This window comes from Bos grunniens, chromosome X (genome assembly GCF_055505025.1).
Source record: "Bos grunniens cultivar Pamir isolate PY7600 chromosome X, Bosgru_T2T1.0, whole genome shotgun sequence".
In the NCBI taxonomy this organism is placed as follows: domain Eukaryota; kingdom Metazoa; phylum Chordata; class Mammalia; order Artiodactyla; family Bovidae; genus Bos; species Bos grunniens.
The window spans coordinates 71,396,667-71,419,708 of record NC_141194.1 but is presented as its reverse complement, the minus strand read 5'-3'; the positions used below and the strand labels follow the sequence as shown (position 1 = coordinate 71,419,708).

Genomic DNA, 23,042 nt, shown 5'->3' with positions numbered 1-23,042 from the left:
GCCATTCCCTTCTCCAGGGCATCTTCCTGACCCAGGGATTGAACCTGAGTTCTGGCACTGTAGGCAGATTCTTTACCATCTGAGCCACCAGGGAAGCCCCTGTGTTTGTATACTAATATTTAAACCTTTAAAAATTTTACCTTTATTTTTAACTATTAGAAATTCTGACTTAGTGTTGATAGATATATGTCAGAGTATTTTAGAAATCTCTATAGTATGGTATTTTTTGTGTTACTTTCTTCTGTTTATCTCTACCACCACTTTAAAATTATTGTATAAATATGTTTTTTTTTTTTTACTTTTTAAAAATTTTTATTGGAATATAGTTAATTAACAATGTTGTGTTAGCTTCAAGTGTACAGCAAAGTGAATCAGTTATACATATATCCACTTTTCTTATCAGATTCTTTTTACATATAGGCTATTACAGAGTACTGAATAGTATTTCCTGTGCTATGCAGTAGGTTCTTATTAGTTATCTATATTATACATAGTATATGTATATGTCAGTCTTGATTTCCCAATTTATCCATTTCCTCCTTATCCCTGATAACCATAAGTTTGTTTTCTGTATCTGTGACTTTACTTCTGTTTTGTAAATAAGTTCATTTGTATCTTTTTTAGATTCCACAAATAAGTGATATGATATTTGCCTTTCTGTTTGACTTACTTCACTGAGTATAATCTCTAGGTTCATACATGTTGCTGCAAATGGCATTATTTCATTATTTTTTATAAATGATTAATATTCCATTGCATATATGTACAACATGTTCTTAATCCATCCCACTGTTGATGGGCATTTAGTTTGCTTCCATGTTCTGACTATTGTAAATTGTGCTGCAGTGAACATTGAGGTTCATGAAACATAAGATTTTGACCAAATTTTGACTAATTACTTAACCTCTCTGTGCCCTACTTTCCTCAACTGTACAATGGGGATAAAAGGTATCTACCTTATAGGGTTCTGAGAAGGATTAAATTAATGGATATTTGTAAGGCATTTAGGATAATACCTGAGGCATGCTTCTCTATCTCTTGTTATTGTTATCAATCTTTAAAACACAGCTGGCAACAGAATGTTCTCTTCATTTGATAGGTGAGCATGTGAAAGACCAGAGTCACATGGCCTATAAAGGTAGTAGGAACAGCAATCAGGTCTCCTGACTTTTTCCCTGTCCCTAGAGTTGCCTCTGTGTAATGATTGTGAGGTGTTTGGAGTAATAATAAATCAATGAAGTAGAATGGGAAAAACTTCTCCAAAATGGGTCTGCTGTTAGGAAGTAGCTACGTGTACAAGAAGGGTAGACCTACTTACCTATTTTACATGCAAGCTGTTCTTTAGCTTCTCAGGTACAGAGTGCCCCCAGGGGTATTTGAGGACCAATACTGTGCAAGGCCATTCACTCTGGCATTGTTCTACCCTGGTGGGCACATGCTTGGGACAATAAACTGTATCCAGAGTGGCACTTACTTGTGAAATGTTTGCTGATTGTTTAGTCAGATCTAGTATTCCTAGCTTTAAAGGAAACTAAGACTTTTGTGGTTGGGAGGTGATTCAAACCTGTCAGTAGGGTGTGAGGTTGAAAAAAGACTTACTGTGGGAAAGAAACTTTTTTAATGAATCTATATGATAGTGAATGCTGTCTTAAGGAGGCAAAGGGTTTTACCAAACACTTGGATTAATTTTTCTTTCATACTATGCCAGTTCTAATGTTAATTTTTGAAAAAGAACAATTTTAATTGGGAAATTACTGTATTTAGCAGTAGACTGTGGTATACACACACAGAGACAGGCTTCCCTGTTGACTCAGATGGTAAAAAAAAAATCTGCCTACAGTGCAGGAGACCCTGGTTGAATCCCTGGGTTGGAAAGATCCCCTGGAGAAGGGAGTAGCTACCCACACTAGTATTCTTTTTTTTTTTTTTTTTTTTATAATTTTTAGTTGGGGAATAATTACTTTACAATATTATGGCGGTTTTTGCCATACAACGACATGAATCAGCCACAGGTGCATATGTGTCCCACCATCCTGAACCACCCCCCCTGCTCCCACCTTCCTCCTCACCCTATCCCTCTGGATTGTCCCAGAGCACCAGCTTCTCTGCTTCATGAATCAAACGTGCACTGGTCATTATGGTAATATACATGTTTCAATGCTATTCTATCATATCATCCCACCCTCTCCTTCTCCCACATAGTCCAAAAGTCTGTTCTTTACATCTGTGTCTCTTCTGCTGCCTAGCATATAGGATCATCATTACCATCTTTCTAAATTCCATATATATGTGTTAATATACTGTATTGGTATTTCTCTATCTGACTTACTTCACTCTGTGTAATAGGCTCTAGTCTCATCCACCTCATTAGAACTGACTCAAATGTGTTCTTTTTTTATAGCTGAGTAATATTCCATTGTGTATATGTATGTACAGCTTCCTTATCCATTTGTCTGCTGATAGACATCTAGGTTGCTTTCCATGTCCTAGCTATTGTAAATAGTGCTGCAGTGAACATTGGGGTACACGTGTCTCTTTCAATTCTGGTTTCCTTGATGTGTATGCCCAGCAGTGGGATTGCTGGCTCATATGGCAGTTCTATTTCCAGTTTTTTAAGGAATCTCCATACTGTTCTCTATATTGGCTTTGCCACTTTGCATTCTCGCCAACAGTGTAAGAGGGTTCCCTTTTCTCCACACCCTCTCCAGCATTTATTGTTTGTAGACTTTTTGATGGTGGCCATTCTGACCAGCATGAGATGATACCTCATTGTGGTTTTGATTTACATTTCTCTAATAATGAGTGATGTTGAGCATCTTTTCATGTGTTTATTAGACATCTGTATCTTCTTTGGAGAAATGTCTGTCTAAGTCTTTTGCCCACTTTTTGATTGGGCTGTTTATTTTTCTGGTATTGAGCTGCATGAGCTACTTGTATATTTTGGAGATTAATTCTTTGTCAGTTGTTTCATTTACTATTTGTCCCATCCTGAAGGCTGTCTTTTCACCTTGCTTATAGTTGCCTTTGTTGTGAAAAAGCTTTTAAGTTTAATTAGGTCCCATTTGTTTATTTTTGTTTTTATTTCCATTACTCTGGGAGGGGAGTCATAGAGGACCTTGATGTGATTTATGTCAGAGAGTGTTCTGCCTATATTTTCCTCTAGGAGTTTTATAGTTTCTGGCCTTACATTTAGATCTTTACTCAATTTTGAGTTTATCTTTCTGCATGGTGTTAGACAGTGTTCTAGTTTCATTCTTCTACACATGGTTGACCAGTTTTCCCAGCACCACTTGTTAAAGAGATTGTCTTTTCTCCATTGTATATTTTCCCCTCCTTTGTCAAAGATAAGGAGTCCATAGGTGCACGGATTTCTCTCTGGGCTTTCTATTTTGTTCCATTGATCTATAGTTCTGCCTTTGTGCCAGTACCATACTGTCTTGATGACTGTATGTTTGTCATATAGTCTGAAGTAAGGAAGCTTGACTCCTCCAGTTCCAATTTTTTTTCCTCAAGATTGCTTTGGCTATTCAAGGTTGTTTGTGTTTCCATACAAATTGTGAAATTATTTGTTGTAGTTCTGTGAAAAATACTACTGGTAGCTTGATAGGAATTGCATTGAAACTATAGATTGCTTTGTGTAGTATATTCATTTTCACTATATTGATTCTTCCAATCCACAAACATGGTATATTTCTCCATCTATTTTTGTCATCTTTGATTTCTTTCTTTCTTTCATCATCTTTTGTTTCTTTATGTACCTTTATTCCTAAGTATTTTATTCTTTTTGTTGCAATGGTGAATGGGACTGTTTCCTTTTCTGTTTCTATTTTTTCCACTCTAGTATTCTTGCCTGGAGAATTCCATGAACAGAGGAGCCTGATGGGCTACAGACCATGGGATCACAAAGAGTTGGACACGACTGAATGACTAACACACACACACACACACACACACACACACACACATACACTTTTATATATATATATATACACTTCCTAGGTGGCTCAGTGGTAAAGAACTCCCCCTGTGTCAGTGCAGAAGACAAAAGAGACACAGGTTTAATCCCTGAGTTGGGAACATTCCCTGGAGGAAGAAATGGCAACCTACTCCAGTATTCTTGCCAGGAAGATCACATGGAGAGAGAAGTCTGGTGGGCTACAGTCCATGGGGTGGCAAAAGAATCAGACAAAACTTAGCGACTGAACAGCAGTAACAAATATGTGTGTTCACACACATACATGGGCTCACTATTAATATGTTGATGTTTTAGAATGTCAGTTATAGTTTGAAATATATTATTTTAAAAGATGACTGCTTTTGTGTACATTTGTCATTAGTCTGTTTCTTCAGAAATTTATGGAGGAGAACTGTGTTTTGGGGCTTCCCTGAAAGCTCAGTTGGTAAAGAATCCACCTGCAATGGAGACCCCAGTTCAATTCCTGGGTCGGGAAGATCCCCTGGAGAAGGAATAGGCTACCCACTCCAGTATTCTTGGGCTTCTCTCGTGGCTCAGCTGGTAAAGAATCCACCTAAAATGCAGGAGACCTAGGTTCGATCCCTGGGTTGGGAAGATCCCCTGGAGAAGGGAAAGGTTACCCACTCCAGTATTCTGGCCTAGAGAATTCCGTAGACTGTATAGTCCACAGGGTTTCAAAGAGTTGGGCACGACTGAGCAACTTTCACTTTCTCTCTGTTTTTATTATGCAGTGCTTAGTGCAGGGCTGCATAGGTGTAAGTACTGAATGGACATTATTTGACGCTGACAAGTAACTTTATTGTATATTTTTTTTTTTTTTTCAAAATTAGAATTACATATTTTGTTAATCGAAGAGGACATTTGTGGGAATATATTGGGATGTATAGAGTGGCTAAATGGGATGCTGCTGTTTAATAACTCATTCTTTTTTGTTTTAGCTTATATATTTTAGGCAAGGACATGAAGCTTATGTACGGGCTGTAAGAAAATCAAAAACATACAGCGTTAATTTACAAAAACAGCCATGGAATAAAATGGATCTCAGGGTAAGTTTGCCAAATTAATAAGCTGTGTACTTGAAGTATCTTGGAATTAAGTTACTTTCCTGTATGCTTATTCTCAGTTTCTGGATATTTCAGTGTTGATTGTATGCCCAGGATAAGGTGTACCATACTGTACCATACTCCTGTACAGCTGAATGTTGTGGGCCGCATTTTGTTTCCTGGAATTTGTATGTCACCTGTTGTCTTTATTTGACCTAATTTCCTTCAGGCTTCAGGTTCTCTGGTGTATACCATGTACTTCGAGCAGTGCAGTAGTTCCATGATGTGGATATTTTCCTTAGCAGCTTTGTGCTTTCTGAAGGCTCTATAAATTGACTGCATGTGTGGACCACAGACACCCTCAAGATTCTGGCAGCTTTAGGATATAGTAAATATCATAAATCCTAAGAAACCTATAACTTTGTGGTTATTGTTGTTCTGTCGCCCAGTTGTGTCCAACATTTTGTGACCTCATGGATGATGGCAGCATGCCAGGGCTGTCTATCCCTCACCATCTCCCAAAGTTTGCCCAAGTTCAAGTCCATTGCACTGGTGATACCATCCAACCATGTCATCCTCTGATGACCTCTTTTCATTCTGCTCTTGATCTTTCCCAGCATCAGGGACTTTTCCAGTGAGACAGCTATTCACATCAGATGACCAAAATAGTGGAATTTCAATTTCAGCATCAATCCTTCTAATGAGTATTCAGGGTTGATTTCCCTTAAGATTGACTGGTTTGATCTCCTTGCTGTCCATGGGACTCTCAGGAGTCTTCTCCAGGACTGTAGTTCGAAGGCATCAATTTTTTTGATGCTCCATCTTCTTTATGGTCCAGCTCTCATAACTGTACATGACCACTGGGAAGATCATAGCCTTGACTGTACGGACCTTTGTCAGCAGAGTAATGTCTCTGCTTTTCAACGTACTGTCTAGGTTTGTCATAGCTTTCCTGTCAAGAAGCAAATTTCTTCTGATTTCATGGCTGCAGTCATCATCTACAATCATTTTAGAGCCCAAGAAGGGGAAATCTGTCACTACTTCCACCTTTCCCTCTATATTTGCCATGAAGTAATGGGGCTAGATTCTATGATCTTAGTTTTTTTAATATTTATTTTTAAGCCAGCTCTTTCACTCTCTTCCTTCACCCTCATCAAGAGGCTCATTAGTTTCTCTTCACTTTCTGCCATTAGAGTGATATCATCCGCATATCTGAAGTTGTTGATGTTTCTCCTGCCCATCTTGATTCCAGCTTGTAACTCATCCAGCCTGGTATTTCTCATGATGTGCTCAACATATAGATTACTCCAACAGGGTAACAGCAGACAGCCCTGTTGTACTCCTTTTTCAATCTTGAACCTATCAGTTGTTCCATACAGGATTCCAACTGTTGCTTCTTGACATGCATACAGGTTTCTCAGGAGACAGGTGAGATGGTTTGGTATTCCCATCTCTTTAAGAGCTTTCCACAGTTTATTATGATCCACACAGTCAAAAGCTTTGACATAGTCATTGAAACAGAGGTAGATGGTTTTTTTTTGTAATTCCCTGGCTTTCTCTATAATCCAGTGAATGTTGGCAATTTGGTCTCTGGTTCCTCTTCCTTTTCTAAATCCAGCTTGAACATCTGGAAGTTCTTGGTTCACGTAATGCTGAAGCCTAGCATGCAAGATTTTAAGCATGACCGTACTAGTATGGGAGATGAGTGCAATTATAATGATTAGCACATTCTTTAGTTGTTTTGTAATGATGCTTAACAGGAAGGATAGAAGAGACAATGTGTGTATTTATTGAAATAAAGATTTAGGCACTTCTAAAAATTGTATTAAGGCTATAAGTTACTAAAATATAAAGTGAGCTTTACATAATCATCTCCTGGGAAATAGGGGTGCTAACATCTATTGTGAATTAGGTGAAAAATAAGATTTTTTTTAGAATTATAGGAATGAATAAACCATATGTTTTCTTTTTTTTTTTTTTTGGCTTTTATACATTTATATTTGACACCTGATCACATTTTCTTTTTTTATTATTATTATTTTTTAAATTTATTTATTTTAATTGGAAGCTAATTACTTTACAACTTTCAGTCACCATAATACCTTCTCTCTAGGTTTAAAAAATAGTATGCTGATTCCTGTAACAAAGCTTTTATTCATACAAAAATCAAATAATGGTGAACAAGTCACAACAGTGCAATAGGTGGAAAATAAAACAACCACATTAACAAAGTGCTGAAATAAATACTAATCATCAGAGAGAACGTGCCCTCATGGGGTGTTTCTGTCACCAGGATGTGTGGGGTTTGTCTTCACAGCCCAGAGCCCACAGCCTCATGAAGCCACATCCTCGGACTGGGTGGCATTGGACACAGTGCCTGCAAGTCAGATGCCTCGGGTCACCAAGGTCGTGGTGGAGTCAGGATCATGCTGACTCCCAAGGAAGGCCATTTCTGAGTGCTCAGCCTGGCCTACTGGGCATCTAGCAGCAGTTCACTGAGCCTGTGTGATTTCTTATTTTAAATTCTAACCCTGTGTTTATAGTAAATTTTAGAAGTCAACTTACTTGTGGTATAATAAGACCCTGGACTTTGGAATAAGATCTGAATTCCAATCCCAGCTCTGCTGTATACAAGTGTGTAACTCTAAAAACATCACTGTACCCATGAGGCTCTGTTTTGTCATCATTAAATGTGATTAATAACAGTGTTTAAGGATGGTATTTAAAATAATATTGTAGCACTCAAAATTGTAAGTCCTTTTCCCAAACATATACATAATATGTCCACCTGCCTAATTACAGACTGTATTTCTGCTAGAGGAATGATTTTTTTAATAGAGTTATCAATAGAATTTAATATTATGACAAGATAGGGCCACAATGGGCAGCTCCATAGAATACAAATTAGACAATCCCAAGAGTTTAAAGTTGTAATAGGTTAATATTTTCTAACCTCATCCTCTCCCTCAGCCTTATGCACTGCAACCTCCTCATAATCCTTCTCAAAGGCAGCCATGTCCTCATGGGCCTCAGAAAACTCTTCTTTCTTCATGTCCTCACCCACATACCAGTGAACAAAGGCAAGCTTGGCATATATCAGGTCAAATTTGTGATCCAGGTGAGCCTAGGCCTCAGCATGCTCAAAGCTCATTGTGCTTTGGCTTGGTCTCCAGCAGGTAGCACAGTGGGAGACTGGTAATTAATGCCAACTTTGAATCCCGTGGGGCACTGGTCCACAAACTGGATGCTGCACTTGGTCTTGATTGTGGCAGTGGTGGCACTGATATCTTTTGGAATCATATCACCACAGTACAACAGGTAGCAAGCCATGTATTTACCTTGGTGAGGGTTACATTTCACCATCTGGTTTGCTGGCTCAAAGCAAGCATTGGTGATCTCTGCTACAGAAAGCTGTTCATTTTAGGCTTTCTCAGAGATGGCAGGAGCATATGTGGCCAGAGAGAAGTGGATGCAGGGAAAGGGTACTGTACAGAATTACAGGTTGGTCTGTAATTCTGTCAGATCTACATTCAGGGCTCCATCAGATCTCAGGGAACTAATGATGGAAGACACTACTTGTTGGCTTATGAGACAATTAAGACTAGTATAGATTGGGCACTCAATATCGGGGTTTCTATGACAGATGTCATAGACAGCCTCATTGTCTATCATGAAGATACAGAGTGCTCCAGGGTGGTGTGGTTGGTGAGGGTGGAGTTGTAGGGTTAGTGAACTATAGCTGCGGAAACCTGGGGGCTGGGTAAATGGAGAACTCCAGCATGGACTTCTTGCCATAATTGACAGAGAGATGTTCCAATGGCAGGAAGGTAAACCCAGAACCAGTTCCCCCACCACAGCTGTGGAAAAGCAAGAAGCCCTAAAGACCTGTGCATTGGTCAGCCAGTTTCTGAATTCAGTACAAGACGAGGTCAATGATCTTCTTGCCAATCATGTAGTGACTGCGAACATAATTATTGGCAGCATCTTCCTTGCCCTGATGAGCTTCTTTGTGTGGAGGAACTGGTGATAGGTGCCAGTACCAACTTCATCAGTGATCGTGGGTTCCAGGTCTACAAACACTGCCCTGGGCAAATGCTTGCCAGTGTCTGTCTCACTGAACAAGGTGTTGAAGGAGTCTTTTCCTCCTCCAGTGGTCTTATCACTTGAGCCTGTGTGATTTCAATTAATGTCTCAATTTGACCACTATCAACTTCAACTGGTCTAACTGACCACGGAGCATTGTCCAACAAGAAATCTTCAAAACAAAACTTCGCAAACCACATTTGATATGTTTGATCAGTCACAGCACCTTCTTCATATATTGCACAAATCATTTTTTTTGCCTTTCTTGAAACAATAAAGTATCATATGCCAAAAATGCCATGTTCCAAGCAGTAGAGCTCCCATTAGGCACTGCCAGTCTGTCCACAGCCTGGCTAATGTGGATTAAGATGTACTCACGCATGAATGAAACTTGTAGGGTTCTGTGGGACTTGAGGAGGTGAGGGGAAGGCCACAAAGATTTCACACCAACAGACTACCAAGGAGTCCAAGGGAGAAGTAGTGACTAGAGGAGTGATTCTTAACCAGCAGAAAACTTCTTAACTCTCCAGAGGAAAACCTGGGGGAGTTTGTTCAAAATACATATGACTGAGCTTTACCCTAGATATAGTGAACTCAGTTCCATAGTAGTATGGTTTAGGAACATGAATTTTAAAAAAGATTACCAAGGGGATTCTTCTGCTTATCCTCAGTTTAGAGCCATGCACTAAACTACAAATTGCTGTTAAGGAGTCAAGAGCCATGTCTTATTACCTTTAACACTTAGTGGAATGCCTCAAATCTGGTGGATATTCAGATAATTTTAAAATTTAATAATTTTAAAATAAAATTTATCAGATAATTTAAAAAATTTAATGGAGTATAGTTGATTTACAATACATTTCAGATAATTTTTAAATTGTTCAAATAATAATAAAATAATATGCAAATATTAGGCAATTATTTATATTGAAATTAATAATTTTTTGGTATTCTCATGAATAGGAACAAGAGTTTGTTAAGATTGTAGGAATCAAATATGAGATTGGACCACCTACACTATGCTGCTTGAAGCTTGCATTTCTGGACCCCATTTCAGGCAAAATGACTGGAGAATCTTTTTCCATTAAGTGAGTATCTATGCTGGCTCGTGTGTGTGTGTGTGTATTTTAATTCCTAACGTGTATTCTTGATGGTAAAGAAAACATGACAGCACTAGGGGCTTTAGAGTTTTAAAGACCATGGTTTAATGTTTAATTCTTGTTTTGTTTTTCCACTTAATAGGGTCACAAAGAGTGGGACATGACTGAAGCGACTTAGCACGCATACTATAGATAGATAGATAGATTAACTGAAATAAAAACATACAGCATGAGACCTATAGGTTTCAGTTTTATTTGGGAGCTTGCTGAGGACTATAGTCTGGGAGATAGCCTTAGACAACTCTGACAAGATGTTCTCAAGAGGTAGCAGGGGCAGAGCCAGGGTATATTTGAAATTTTTTTGGCTGTGAAATACATGTAGTCAAGCATACATCTCGCTAGTTATTGGTAGTCACGAGGATCAAATATCTCAGTGATTTTAGTGTTCTATATATGGAAAGATGCAAGAGTCCAGGGTCATTGAAATTCTTCCTTACATATGCATCTTAACTATCTAAGAGTCCATATATTCAAAACACAGAATGCTTCATCTTGAATTCCTTTCAGGGTGAACTGTAGGTCAACAACTACAGTGGCTAATGACTTGATTCTTTTATTGGCATAGCCAGAGTTCTTTTGTTTTTTTTTTGTTTTTCCCATAATATGACTCTCATTGTCTTTAACTTCATTCAGAATGGTTTTGTTAGGTTGTATTGTGACAGCTGTCATATCAGTGAGCATTAAAAAAAAAAAAAAACACATCAAACTGATGAATTTTTGTGTAGCCATTATAATATTGAAGATGGAAGAAAAAGAGGAACATTTTTGGCATATGATACTTTATTGTTTCAAGAAAGGCAAAAAAAATGATTTGTGCAATATATGAAGAAGGTGCTGTGACTGATCAAACATATCAAATGTGGTTTGCGAAGTTTTGTTTTGAAGATTTCTTGTTGGACAATGCTCCGTGGTCAGTTAGACCAGTTGAAGTTGATAGTGGTCAAATTGAGACATTAATTGAGAACAATCAAAGTTATACCATACAGGAAATAGCAGACATTCTCAAAATATCCAAATCAAGTGTTGAAAATTGTTTGCACCAGCTTGGTAATGTTAATCACTCTGATGTTTGGGTTCCACATAAGTGAAAAAAATCTTCTTAACTGTACTTCTGTGTGTGATTCTCTACTGAAACAAGGCAAAAATGCTCTGTTTTTTAAACAAATTGGGACAGATGATGAAAAGTGAATATTGTACAATAATGTGGAATGGAAGAGATCATGGGGCAAGTGAAATGAACTATCACACAACCGCACCAAAGGCTGGTCTTCATTCCAAAGAAGGTTATGTACATATAGTGGAATTGGAAGGGACTTATGAGCTCCTTCCAGAAAACCAACTGATTAATTCCAACAGGTACTACTTCCAGTTAGACCAACTGAAAGCAGCACGTGACAAAAAGCTTCCAGAATTAGTCAGCAGAAAATGCATAATTTTCCATCAGGATAACTCAAGACCACATGTTCCATTGATGACCAGGCAAAAACTGTTAACAGCTTCGCTGGAAAGTTCTGATTCATCCACTGTGTTCACAAGACATTGCACCTTCAGATGTCCATTTATTTCTGTCTTTACAAAATTACCTGAATGGAAAATATTTCAGTTCCCTGGAATACCGTAAAAGGCATCTGAAACATTTTTTTGTTCAAAAAAAATGAAAAGTTTTGGGAAGATGGAATTATCAATTTGCCTGAAAAATGGCAGAAGGTAGTGGAACAAAATGGTGATACACTTAAAGTTCTTGGTGAAAATGAAAAATGGGCCTTTAATTTTTACTTTAAAACCAAAGGAGGATTTTGGCCAACACAGTATATGATCAATTGTCTCAAGACATTTAGGCATCATTAGTTTTGTTGGAGATATACTTACACATTGGATAATGTAAGAAATAACAGTCTTACAAGATAGGATAAAAGTAATATAGTTAGTGATTTAAGGTCATAAGTAAATATTTAAGACAAACAGATCAAACACATGGGGTTTAATTTAATTAAAAGCATTTGTAAGGACCTTGAGGTTTGCAACAGTTTGCTCAATAGCTCCGCATTAAGCATATATATCCCTGGATATTTAGAAAGTGACATATACTGTTGTATCTGTATACGGAATCACATGTACTTTATTTTCTCTTCAGATATCATGACATGCCAGATGTCATTGACTTCCTTGTGCTACATCAGTTTTATAATGAAGCCAAAGAAAGGAACTGGCAGATAGGTAAATATAGAATTCCCACTTAAATATTGTTTGAAGCAGAGTAACTTTTAAACTGAATTAACATTGAGAAACTTTAGACTGAAAAAGCTGTTAGCCAAATTAGAAAAATTAAATTTTTATTTTCAGTTATGTTTAGGTGATTTTATGTACTTTGTATGTGTTATAAAACCTTCTCTGTGACTATCTATTCTATTAGAATACAAATCTAAATTAAAATGAAAATCTGAAGTTTCATTGCCTTCACATGGAGTACTTACCACTTGGGCTCTTAACAGACCTTTACTGATTGTGGCTTTGACTCTCTCTCTCGCCTCTTCCACCTCTCTCCCTTTTTCTCCCTTTCTCTCTTTACCCCTCCTGTTGTCTCCCTGTCTATTCCTTCCACCTTCTCTAGCTATTTAATCTTGGGCACAATTTTAACCTCTCTGTGCCTCACTTCCATTATCTGTAAAATGGGAATCACATCTGAACATACCTATAAGGTTGATACGAATGATAAATAATATGTAGAAAGAACTTAAAATGTACCACAGAGCAAACACTGTATAGTTATCTGCTATTAGTAGTTTTTTTTTTTTTTTTCTATTAGTATCTTCTATCTTTTCTAATGTGAAAGAAACATTTTTATCCACATGGTTGGTTTTATATTCCTTAGCCATTTAGAGGCACAAAACTAGTATGAAGAGATTTTTAGAAACAAAATGGTAAAACAAAAAATAAGAGGAAGGAAAAAAAATAAGAAACAACTGTGGTATTATATGTGCAGTACAAAAAGCAGACTGTCTAATGATGATTCCAAGTAATTGAAAGAAGTTAAATTATATATGGTAATCTGTGATTTTATTTCATAATAATTATTAGCACTTGGAAATCAAAATCCTTGAAGAGAGTAATATGGAATACTCAGATTGAAATCTGTAATAATACTGGATACAATGATGCTATTGTATTCATCAAAATGTATAGTTTAGACTGGGAACATAGCAATTATTCTCAAGAGCACTCTTTTAAGAATTTTTTTAAAAACATTGTAGGTGATAGATTCCGCAGTATAATAGATGATGCCTGGTGGTTTGGGACTGTGGAAAGTCAGCAACCTTTTCAACCAGAGTATCCTGATAGTTCTTTCCAGTGTTACAGTGTTCAGTAAGTACAGTTATGGTCTTTTACACCTGATAAAATACTTTAGTACTATATGGACTTTCTATAAACCCTGCCTTACCTAGTCTTATAAGACCTGTACCTGTAAGGAAGGAATCATAGTACTTTTAAGGAAGAAATTTGATGATAAACTTTCTGGTGCAATATGCATGCTAAAACAAAGCAGAAACTGAATACTTATTTCTGCCTCCTTAATTCCTGTGTTTTCTCTTAAATATTTCTACTTTAGATAAGAATTACAACTATTTCATAAAGAATACTGAAATTAATTCAGTGTTTAAAGTAATTGTTTCAGCTGGAATATAATAGTGAATATTTATATAGTCTTTTATTTGATGGTATAAGTTCTAGTCAAGGGTGAGTGCATTACTTTTGGATATATTGATACTATTTGTCTACATTTACTTTTGTTCTTCATGAAATACCAGAGTTGTAAGATTCCTAATAAATACAACTTTCTTCTTAAGAATGATAAAACATATGTTTATTCTGTGAAGATTGACTTTTAGTCTTCATATTGTAGATCAAAAGGGAATAGTAAACTTTTGGAGAAGGTATAATAGTCAACCTGATAGAAAAAAGTAGGTTGTCTCACAGAAATAAGTGATATATTAAATTGATTTTTTAACCTAAAAGGAATTTTCCAGTGAGAACTTTTTATTCTGTACCCTGGCTTAACAATGAATGTATGCTTGGTTGGAATTAAAAAAAAAAAAAACAAAAAAACAGAACTAAGAATAAGCTTAGGGCTCTCTAACTTTCATATTAGTGGACCATGTTTTCTGTATTAGAGGGTTGTTATCATTATCTTTGTATAAGCACAGTTACACTTTAAAGAAATTGTACTGCCCCTTTCCAGATTTCACCCCGAAGAAGTCCTCCAAATTATGCTAGTATGTAAAAGTATCATGTGAATTTGATTTGTATCTTGTTATTTTTTAATAGCTGGGACAATAATGAAAGAGAAAAGATGAGCCCCTGGGATATGGAGCCAATTCCAGAAGGAAGTAAATATGCTTTTAAAAAATGAATTATAATTTTTCTAAAAGAAGAATGGCAATAGCATTATTCTGAAAACTAATTATTTCTGATTTTTCACCTTATGCATAGCTGCCTTTCCAGATGAAGTTGGTGCTGGTGTTCCTGTGTCCCAGGAGGAACTGACTGCTTTGCTATACAAACCTCAGGAAGGAGAGTGGGGGGCTCATTCCAGAGATGAGGAATGTGAACGAGTTATTCAGGGAATCAACCACCTTCTTTCCCTGGGTATGGTGAATGTGAAAGAATATTAAGAAGATGAGAAAAGAATATTAGGAAGATGAGAAGGAATAAGGAAAACCAGCAGAATTTTAAGTTCTGTAAAAGGAAATGCAGTTTTTCACTATATACTTCTAACTCAAAAGGCACAGGAATTCTAGTTTTAATAATATTTTTATATGTTTGGTCAAAGTAATGACTTGCAAACCTTTTCAGTTCTGGGGTTATAATAGTGAAGACATATAAGTGTCTTTTACTTTTGTGAGTCATTTTGGCTCTCTAGCTATTCCCTAAGCCTAACTTTGGATGGATTTTTTTGGTAAAGACTGTGTGTGGAGTAATCAGTTTTACTCCATGACTAGTTATATTTTCTGAAGTATATCACATGAGACATTTGGCATTTATCCAGAAAAGACATAAATTTGAAGTTAAAAACAGTTCTCCAATAATTTTGTCTTGTTTTTATCTGATTTGAACCAGTGTATCATGCATGATTCATAAATAATATGTCCGAATAAAAAGAATAACATTATAATAGTATTGGTCTAATTTTTGCATAATTTAATCATCTCATTTTAGTAATATAGTTTTATATTGCCCACACTTCCTGATTATATGTGGTTTTTGTTTGTTAACATGAGATGTTAGTGTTGTTTATAACTATCTTTTCTGATTTTGTAAATATTGTAGATTTTGCCAGCCCTTTTGCTGTTCCAGTGGATCTCAGTGCCTACCCCTTGTATTGTACTGTAGTTGCTTATCCAACTGACCTCAACACCATCAGGCGGAGACTTGAAAATCGCTTTTACAGGTTTGTTTAGTTTTTACCATTTCCTATAAAGCTTATAGCTTTATGTCTTTTGCTTTCGTTTTTGCATGACGAAACACTGAGATCTTTGTTTTCATAGTGTAAAATAACCACTCGGAAGACCCACCTCAAAATTTCTTTTGAAAATTTGGAACAATTGATTTCCTTTCCTTCAGGAGATTCTCAGTCTTCCAGGGTAAAAAGGAGTATGGACAGGGATAAAATTATGACTAGTAAAAGTCACAAATGAAACAATAATTACAGTTAACTCTTTTTTTTTTTTTTTTTTACAGTTAACTCTTAGTTTATTAAAGGCAGATTAAGTGGTTTGTGGATTCATCATGATTATGGTGCTCCAGAGCTTTGAGCATGTTTTAAATCCCCTGTTGGGAAATTAGGCAGTAGTTAATTAGATTTAATCACCAGCTCCAAAATGTGTAAAGAAAAAAAAAATCAAGTTATTTTTTTCTTTGGTTTTGCTGGAAGTTATGTGATTATGGGGAGGCGGTAGAGGGCAGCTTTTGTTCTCTCTCTCTCACCCTCAAGTCTACAGCATCCTAACAACAATTATTCCATGAAATTGTTATAAATAACACCATGTGGGTGTATCTTATAACATTACCTATAATTTCTTTAGTAGTGTATTATTATAACAGCAACTACATTAAAATATGTCTTCTTTTCTACAACCTGGCTTCTTGATTTTTGGTCTTCTCTGAAAACTAAACATTTTTTTGTTGACTTTATCAAAGCACTCTTTGTTTCTGTTTGTTTCTTTGTATTTGGTCAAATCATTATTTACCCATAATGTCATGGGTCAGTTCTCTTTCAGGTTTTAATATCCAAGTTTATAATCCAGTGGTTCTGAATTCTTGCCTGTGCTTCAAATACTGTAACTATATACTTTTATTGGTGCATATTAGTCACACAGATATATTGAGTCACAAACATATATTTGAACACCTTTGACGTTTCATGATTAAATGCCTAGTTGTTCTATATTGTCTAATTCTAGAATAGACTTTAAATGTATCGACCAAAAGTAACAGGGTATTTTTGCTTTCATAGGAGAATATCAGCATTAATGTGGGAAGTACGCTATATTGAGCATAATGCTAGGACTTTCAATGAGCCAGACAGTCCTATAGTTAAAGCAGCCAAAATTGTAACTGATGTCTTACTTCGATTTATTGGGTAAGAAGCAGTTTTATCTTCTATAGAGGCTGACTTCTGAGTTTTTAAAATTTATTGAAGTATATTTTAACTTGTTTCTCAGGGATCAGAGCTGTACTGATATACTGGATACTTACAATAAAATTAAAGCAGAAGAACTAAACAGTACTGATGCAGAGGAGGTAAGAATCACAGCATGACCAGTAGGCATTAATTCTTTTTCTGTCATTTAAAGTACATTAAAGTACATTAGGTATTATACGTAAGTGTTGTAACTGGGTATTAGCAATGAATCTGATTTCTGAAAGCTCGCTGAACACCTGCATCTTTTTGTATTAAGCTCTTTAACCTATATTTAGATAGTGTATACCAAAAATGTAGTGGTGCTGCAGTGTTTGGTCAGAGAGAGGTGGCCATTCACCCTTTGGACACAGTGTTTTCAGTGTTGAGAAATCAATACTTTATTTTCCAGCCCTTGAAAACAGGACAAAGCACTAAACTGTGTTTTAAAAGAATGGTTAGTTGATGGGAATTTTAGTAGGGATTAATTTTCTATACTACATACATATATATACATGTGTGTGTATATATATATATGTATATATATAATATTAAAGTATTTTATAATTTTAAACTTGAAAGTCTATATTTTTAGTAGTTTCATGGAATTGCTGTTTGATTTCCTTTGTGGAAATTTATAAACATAAACCAGTTTTTCTTAATGAAGTGAATTAGTATTGTCAGCAGACCCTCATGTGTCTTATTTCCCCACCCAGTCATATCCCTAATTTATATTAAGTTATTTTTGACTAGAGGCTATGATAGAAGCAAAAACCAGGTTAAGAGGCTGAAACAATAATGGAAAGTGACAATTCAAAAATATTTTATGGAAAACAATTCATCCCAGGGATAAGTGACTCAAATATGCTGGATTTTATTGCAGTGGGTATGATTATACAGAGGTATTTTACATGTTTATATTTTCTGTACTGTTAATTCTCAGAATGGTAAATCTCTAATAGTTTTTCAATTTCACAAAAATGTGTTTGACTGTAAAATGTTTTAAGTATTATTGAAGTTAAATGCTATTTACATATTAAAGACAACTCAGATATGCCAATTAGATATTATCCTCCTGAAACTAATAAAAAATTTATCATTCTTATACCTGATATTTTCTCTAACCTTTAGTATAAATGCATTTTGACTCAGAATTTGATGTAGCAAGAATTTCTCCTCAAAATAACATAACTTGGATTAGAATAGGAAAGTAAAGTAAAATATAATTCAGCAAGCTTATTTTTTCTTTTTCTTTCTCTCCCTTCCTTCCAACATTTAAGTTCTACGCTTTAAACAAATTGCAGTTATACAATACAGTGTTATCAACTAGAGTCACCGTGTTTTACCTTAGATCCTTATATTCTCAGCCTTTATTCAACCTATAGTTAGAAGTTTGTGTCCGTTTACAACCTTCTCCCTGTCCCCTCCCACCATCAGTCCACTACCCAACAACATTTCTGTATTCTGTTTCTGAGTTTGACCTAAAAAAAAAATTACATATAAGTGATACCATGCTGTGTTTGTCTTTCTCTATCTGACTTAGTTCACTTAACAAAATGCCCTCAAGTTCCATCTGCATTGTCACAAATGGCAGAACTACCTTCTTTCTTATGGTTGAATAATATTCCATTGTGTATATGTGTGTGTGTGTGTGTGTGTATATATATATGCACCATATTTTCTTTGTCCGTTTATCTGTTGACAGACACTTAGATTGTTTCCACATCTTGGCTATTGTGAATAATGCTTCAGTGAATATGGGAGTGCAACTTTATATCTTTGATATCTTGTTATTTACAGCAGAGAAGGCAATGGCACCCCACTCCAATACTCTTGCCTGGAAAATCCCATGGGCAGAGGAGCCTGGTAGGCTGCAGTCCATGGGGTCGCTAAGAGTTGGACATGACTGAGCGACTTGACTTTCACTTTTCACTTTCATGCATTGGAGAAGGAAATGGCAACCCACTCCAGTGTTCTTGCCTGGAGAATCCCAGGGACGGGGGAGCCTGGCGGGCTGCCATCTATGGGGTCACACAGAGTCGGACACGACTGAAGTGACTTAGCAGTAGCAGTAGCAGTATTATTTACAGAAGTGAAATTGCTGGATCATATGGTGTTAATAGTTCTATTTTTAATTTTTTGAGGAACTACCATATTGTTTTCCATAGTGGCTGTACCAATTTATATTCCCACCAACAGTGCACAAAGGCTCTCTTCTCCACATCCTCGTCAACACTTCTTATTTCTTTGTCTTTCTGATAATAACCATTCTAATAGGTGAGAGGTGATATTTCATTGTGGTTTTTATTTGCTTTTCCCTGATGATCAGAGATACTGAGTACCTTTTCAGGTACCTATTGGCCATTTGGATATCTCCTTTGTAAAAATGTCTATTCAGTTTCTCTGTACATGTTTCATTAGGTTATGTGTTCTCCTGCTATCAAGTTGTTTATATATTTTAGGTATTAACTCCCTGTATATGATTTGCAAATATTTTATCCCATTTGGTATATTGCCTTAATTTTGTTGATGGTTACTGTTTGCTGTGAAGAGCTTTGTAGTTTGATGTAGTCCCAATTTTTTATTTTTTGCTTTTGTTGCCTTTTATGACTTTTGAATTTTGTTACATCCAAAAAAAATCATTGCCAAGGCCAGTGTCAAGCAGCTTACCCCTGTGTTTTCTTTTAGGAGTTTTATGGTTTCATGTCTTATATCCAAGTCTTTAATCCATTTTGAGTTGTGTTTAATGTATGGTGTAAGATGGGGTCCAGTTTCATTCTTTTGCAGGTGGATTTTTTTTCCAGTTTTTCCAGCACAATTTATTGATGAAATTATCCTTTCTTCATTTTATATTCTTGGTTCCTCTGTTGTAAATTAATCGACCAATATGCATGGTTTATTTCTCTGTACTTTCTGTTCCCTTGATCTATATATTTTATGTCAATACCATACATTTTGATTATAATAACTTTGTAATACAGTTTGGTATCAGGAAGTGTGATGCCTCCAACTTTATTCTTTCTCAAGATGGTTATTAGAATTCTTTTTTGTGGTTGTATATGAGTTTTAAGATTGTTTTTCTACTTATGCAAAAAGTACTGTTGGGATTTTGGTAGGGCTTGCATTGAATCTGTATATTGCTTTAAATAGTACAAATGTTTTAACAGCATTAATTTTTCATATCTGTGGCATATGATATCTTTCCATTTATTTGTATATTCTATTTCATCAATGTCTTATAGTTTTCAGTGTACAGATCTTTCAACTCCTTGGTTAAATTTATTCCTAGTATTTTATTCTTTTTGATGTAAGTATAAATGGCATTGTTTTCTTAATTTTTCTTTCTGATCGTCCACTGTTAGTGTACAGAAACATAACTTATTTTTGTATGATGGTTTTATATCCTGCAATTTTACTGAATTTGTTGATTAGTTCTAACAGTTTTATGGTGGAGTATTTAGACTTTTCTATATGTAATATCATGTCATCTGCTAATAGAGACACTATCAATTTTTCCTTTTTGATTTAAATTTTTTTGTTTTTCTTGACTAATTTTTCCAGCTAAGACTTTCAATACTATGTTAAATAAAATAAAAGAGTGAGTATTCGTGTCTTGTTCCTTATCTTAGAGGAAAAGTTTTCAGCTTTTTACAATTGACCATAAATTAGTTGTGAGTTTTTCCTATATGGCCTTTTTTTATGTTGAGATACAGTCCCTCTATACCTATTTTATTGAGAGTTTATATCATGGATGGATATTGCTCTCCTCAGAGTAGCATTCTGGTTTAGAATAGAAAATTAAACTAAAATGTAATTCAGCAACTTCAGAAAGGGAAACTAATGGCTTGTGAGCTACTTCTCTTCTTTTTGAAAAAAAAAATTCATTAAGGTATAGTTGATTTACAGTGTTGTATTAGTTTCAGGTATACAACAAAGTAAATCTGTTGTACATATATATATAGACCCACTCTTTTTAGATTATATTCCCATATAGGCCATTTCAGAGTATTGAATAGAGTTCCCTGTGCTATACAGTAGATCCTTATTAGTTATTTATTATGTATATAGTAGTATGTATATGTTAATCCCAATCTTCCAATTTATCCCATCCCTTTACCCCTGGTAACCATAAGTTTATTTTCTACACCTATAGCTCTATTTCTGTTTTGTAGATAAACGTATTTGTAGCATTGTTTTAGATTCTCCTAGGCATTACCTATGGAGAAGGCACTGGTGACCCACTCCAGTACTCTTGCCTGGAAACTCCCATGGACGGAGGAGCCTGGTAGGCTGCAGTCCATGGGGTCGCTATGAGTTGGACATGACTGAGCGACTTGACTTTCACTTTTTACTTTCATGCATTGGAGAAGGAAATGGCAACCCACTCCAGTGTTCTTGCCTGGAGAATCCCAGGGACAGGGGAGCCTGGTGGGCTGCTGTCTGTGGGGTTGCACAGAGTCGGACACGACTGAAGTGACTTAGCAGCAGCAGGCATTACCTATGTGCTTCACCATCACCAGATTAGTAGTGGTGTGTGGGACTTGTCTCTTTGTATTAAAAAACTATCCCTTGGGGTGATACTTCACTGAATCTTATTTTTTAATACATATTCTTATTTTCCCTATAGAAAAGAGGTTTGTTTCTTGAAGTAGCAAAAGATTATAGCATGCAGCTGAAGTTTAGAGTGAATCTTTCTCCCACCTCTGTTCTGCTGCCTGCTTCAATGAGGCAGTTAATTATGATTGTATTTGCCGTTTCTTTGTAAATGTTTATCTAGTTTATAAGACTAAATATAACAATATCTCTCCCACTCTTCCCTTTTAATTTTAGGATACAGAAATGGTTGATTTAGATTCAGATGGACCTGGTACTTCATCTGGAAGAAGGGTGAGTGGATAAATGAACTGTTAATAAGAAAAAATTCAAGCTTCCTGCATCAAGGATCCCTAAGACCAACTCCACAAATTTGGAGAGTTGCTAGAAAGACTTATAGAACTTAGTATATATACTTGTTGCTGTTGTTTAGTTACCAAGTTGTGTCTGAGTCTTTGCGACCCCATGAACTCTAGCCTGACGGACTCCTCTATCAATGGGATTTCCCAAGCAAGAATACTGGAGTGGGTTGCCATTTCCTTTTCCAGGTGATCTTCTCAACCCAGCAATCAAGCCCTTGTCTCTTCTGTTGGCAGGTGGATTCTTTATCACTGAACCACCAGGGAAGCCCTATGTATATTTGTTAACTCATTGCTAAGGTTTATGACAGTGACAAAGTAAACATACAAAGCTGAAACACAGAAAAAAAGATACTGGCAGAGCCTGGAGGAATCTATGTTCAGGTTTCCTTATGCACTCTCTCTCCTCTGAAAGGCCACACAGAGTACGCTCTTTCCCCACAATGAAAATGTAGCAATATGTGAGTGACTAGAGACTCAGTTCCCAAAGAATTTATTGGGAACTTGTTATGTCTACCTCATCTGACTAGTCCATGCCAAGATTCCAGACTCTCAGAAAGCAGGAAAGCACTGGAAATTTACAGGAAAGTGGATATTCAGCACAAATAACATTGTTTGTACTAACTTGGGCAGAGTAAACTACTTTTATCATTTAAGAAAGAGTTCAAGTCCCAAGTTCCTAGACATCAATCAAGGGCTAACCTGAGAAGCAAGGCCTGTTAAAGATAGCTTCAGGTCTTTTATGTTAACTCTGTTCTGCACATTTCTACTCTATGATAATTAGACAAACATTTGTTATATATAAGGAAAATATTTCCTTTCAAATACTGAAAGAGAATGTATACAAAAGACATCAGAATAGTAAAGGCTAGAGTATATTCTGGAGAAGTCAATGGCACCCCACTCCAGTACTCTTGCCTGGAAAATCCCATGGACAGAGAAGCCTGGTAGGCTGCAGTCCATGGAGTCGCTGAGTCAGGCACGACTGAGCGACTTCACTTTCACTTTTCACTTTCATGCATTGGAGAAGGAAATGGCAACTGACTCCAGTATTCTTGCCTGGAGAATCCCAGGGACAGAGGAGCCTAGTGGGCTGCTGTCTATGGGGTCGCACAAAGTCAGACATGCCCGAAGCGACTTAGCAGCAGCAGC

At 36.2% G+C, this 23,042-nt stretch overlaps 1 protein-coding gene and 1 pseudogene across 9 annotated transcripts in view; one reads left to right on the top strand and one right to left on the bottom strand.

Moving 5' to 3' along the window:
- The window catches only part of BRWD3 (bromodomain and WD repeat domain containing 3), a 156,926-nt gene that overhangs the window by 110,260 nt on the left and 23,624 nt on the right, over positions 1–23,042 (top strand). For 8 of the 9 annotated variants that reach the window (XM_086389869.1, XM_086389871.1, XM_086389868.1 and 5 more), the window contains 10 exons: positions 4,915–5,022; positions 10,066–10,190; positions 12,397–12,479; positions 13,514–13,625; positions 14,586–14,647; positions 14,751–14,906; positions 15,588–15,708; positions 16,774–16,899; positions 16,982–17,060; positions 21,769–21,825. In XM_086389869.1, coding sequence (XP_086245995.1) covers positions 4,915–5,022; positions 10,066–10,190; positions 12,397–12,479; positions 13,514–13,625; positions 14,586–14,647; positions 14,751–14,906; positions 15,588–15,708; positions 16,774–16,899; positions 16,982–17,060; positions 21,769–21,825 — 1,029 coding nt within the window. Of the gene's footprint in view, positions 1–4,914; positions 5,023–7,312; positions 7,733–10,065; positions 10,191–12,396; positions 12,480–13,513; positions 13,626–14,585; positions 14,648–14,750; positions 14,907–15,587; positions 15,709–16,773; positions 16,900–16,981; positions 17,061–21,768; positions 21,826–23,042 lie in introns of those variants that run through there. The other variant, XM_086389877.1, reaches the window with a different exon arrangement.
- On the bottom strand, positions 7,958–9,484 carry LOC147340698 (tubulin alpha-1C chain-like; annotated as a pseudogene).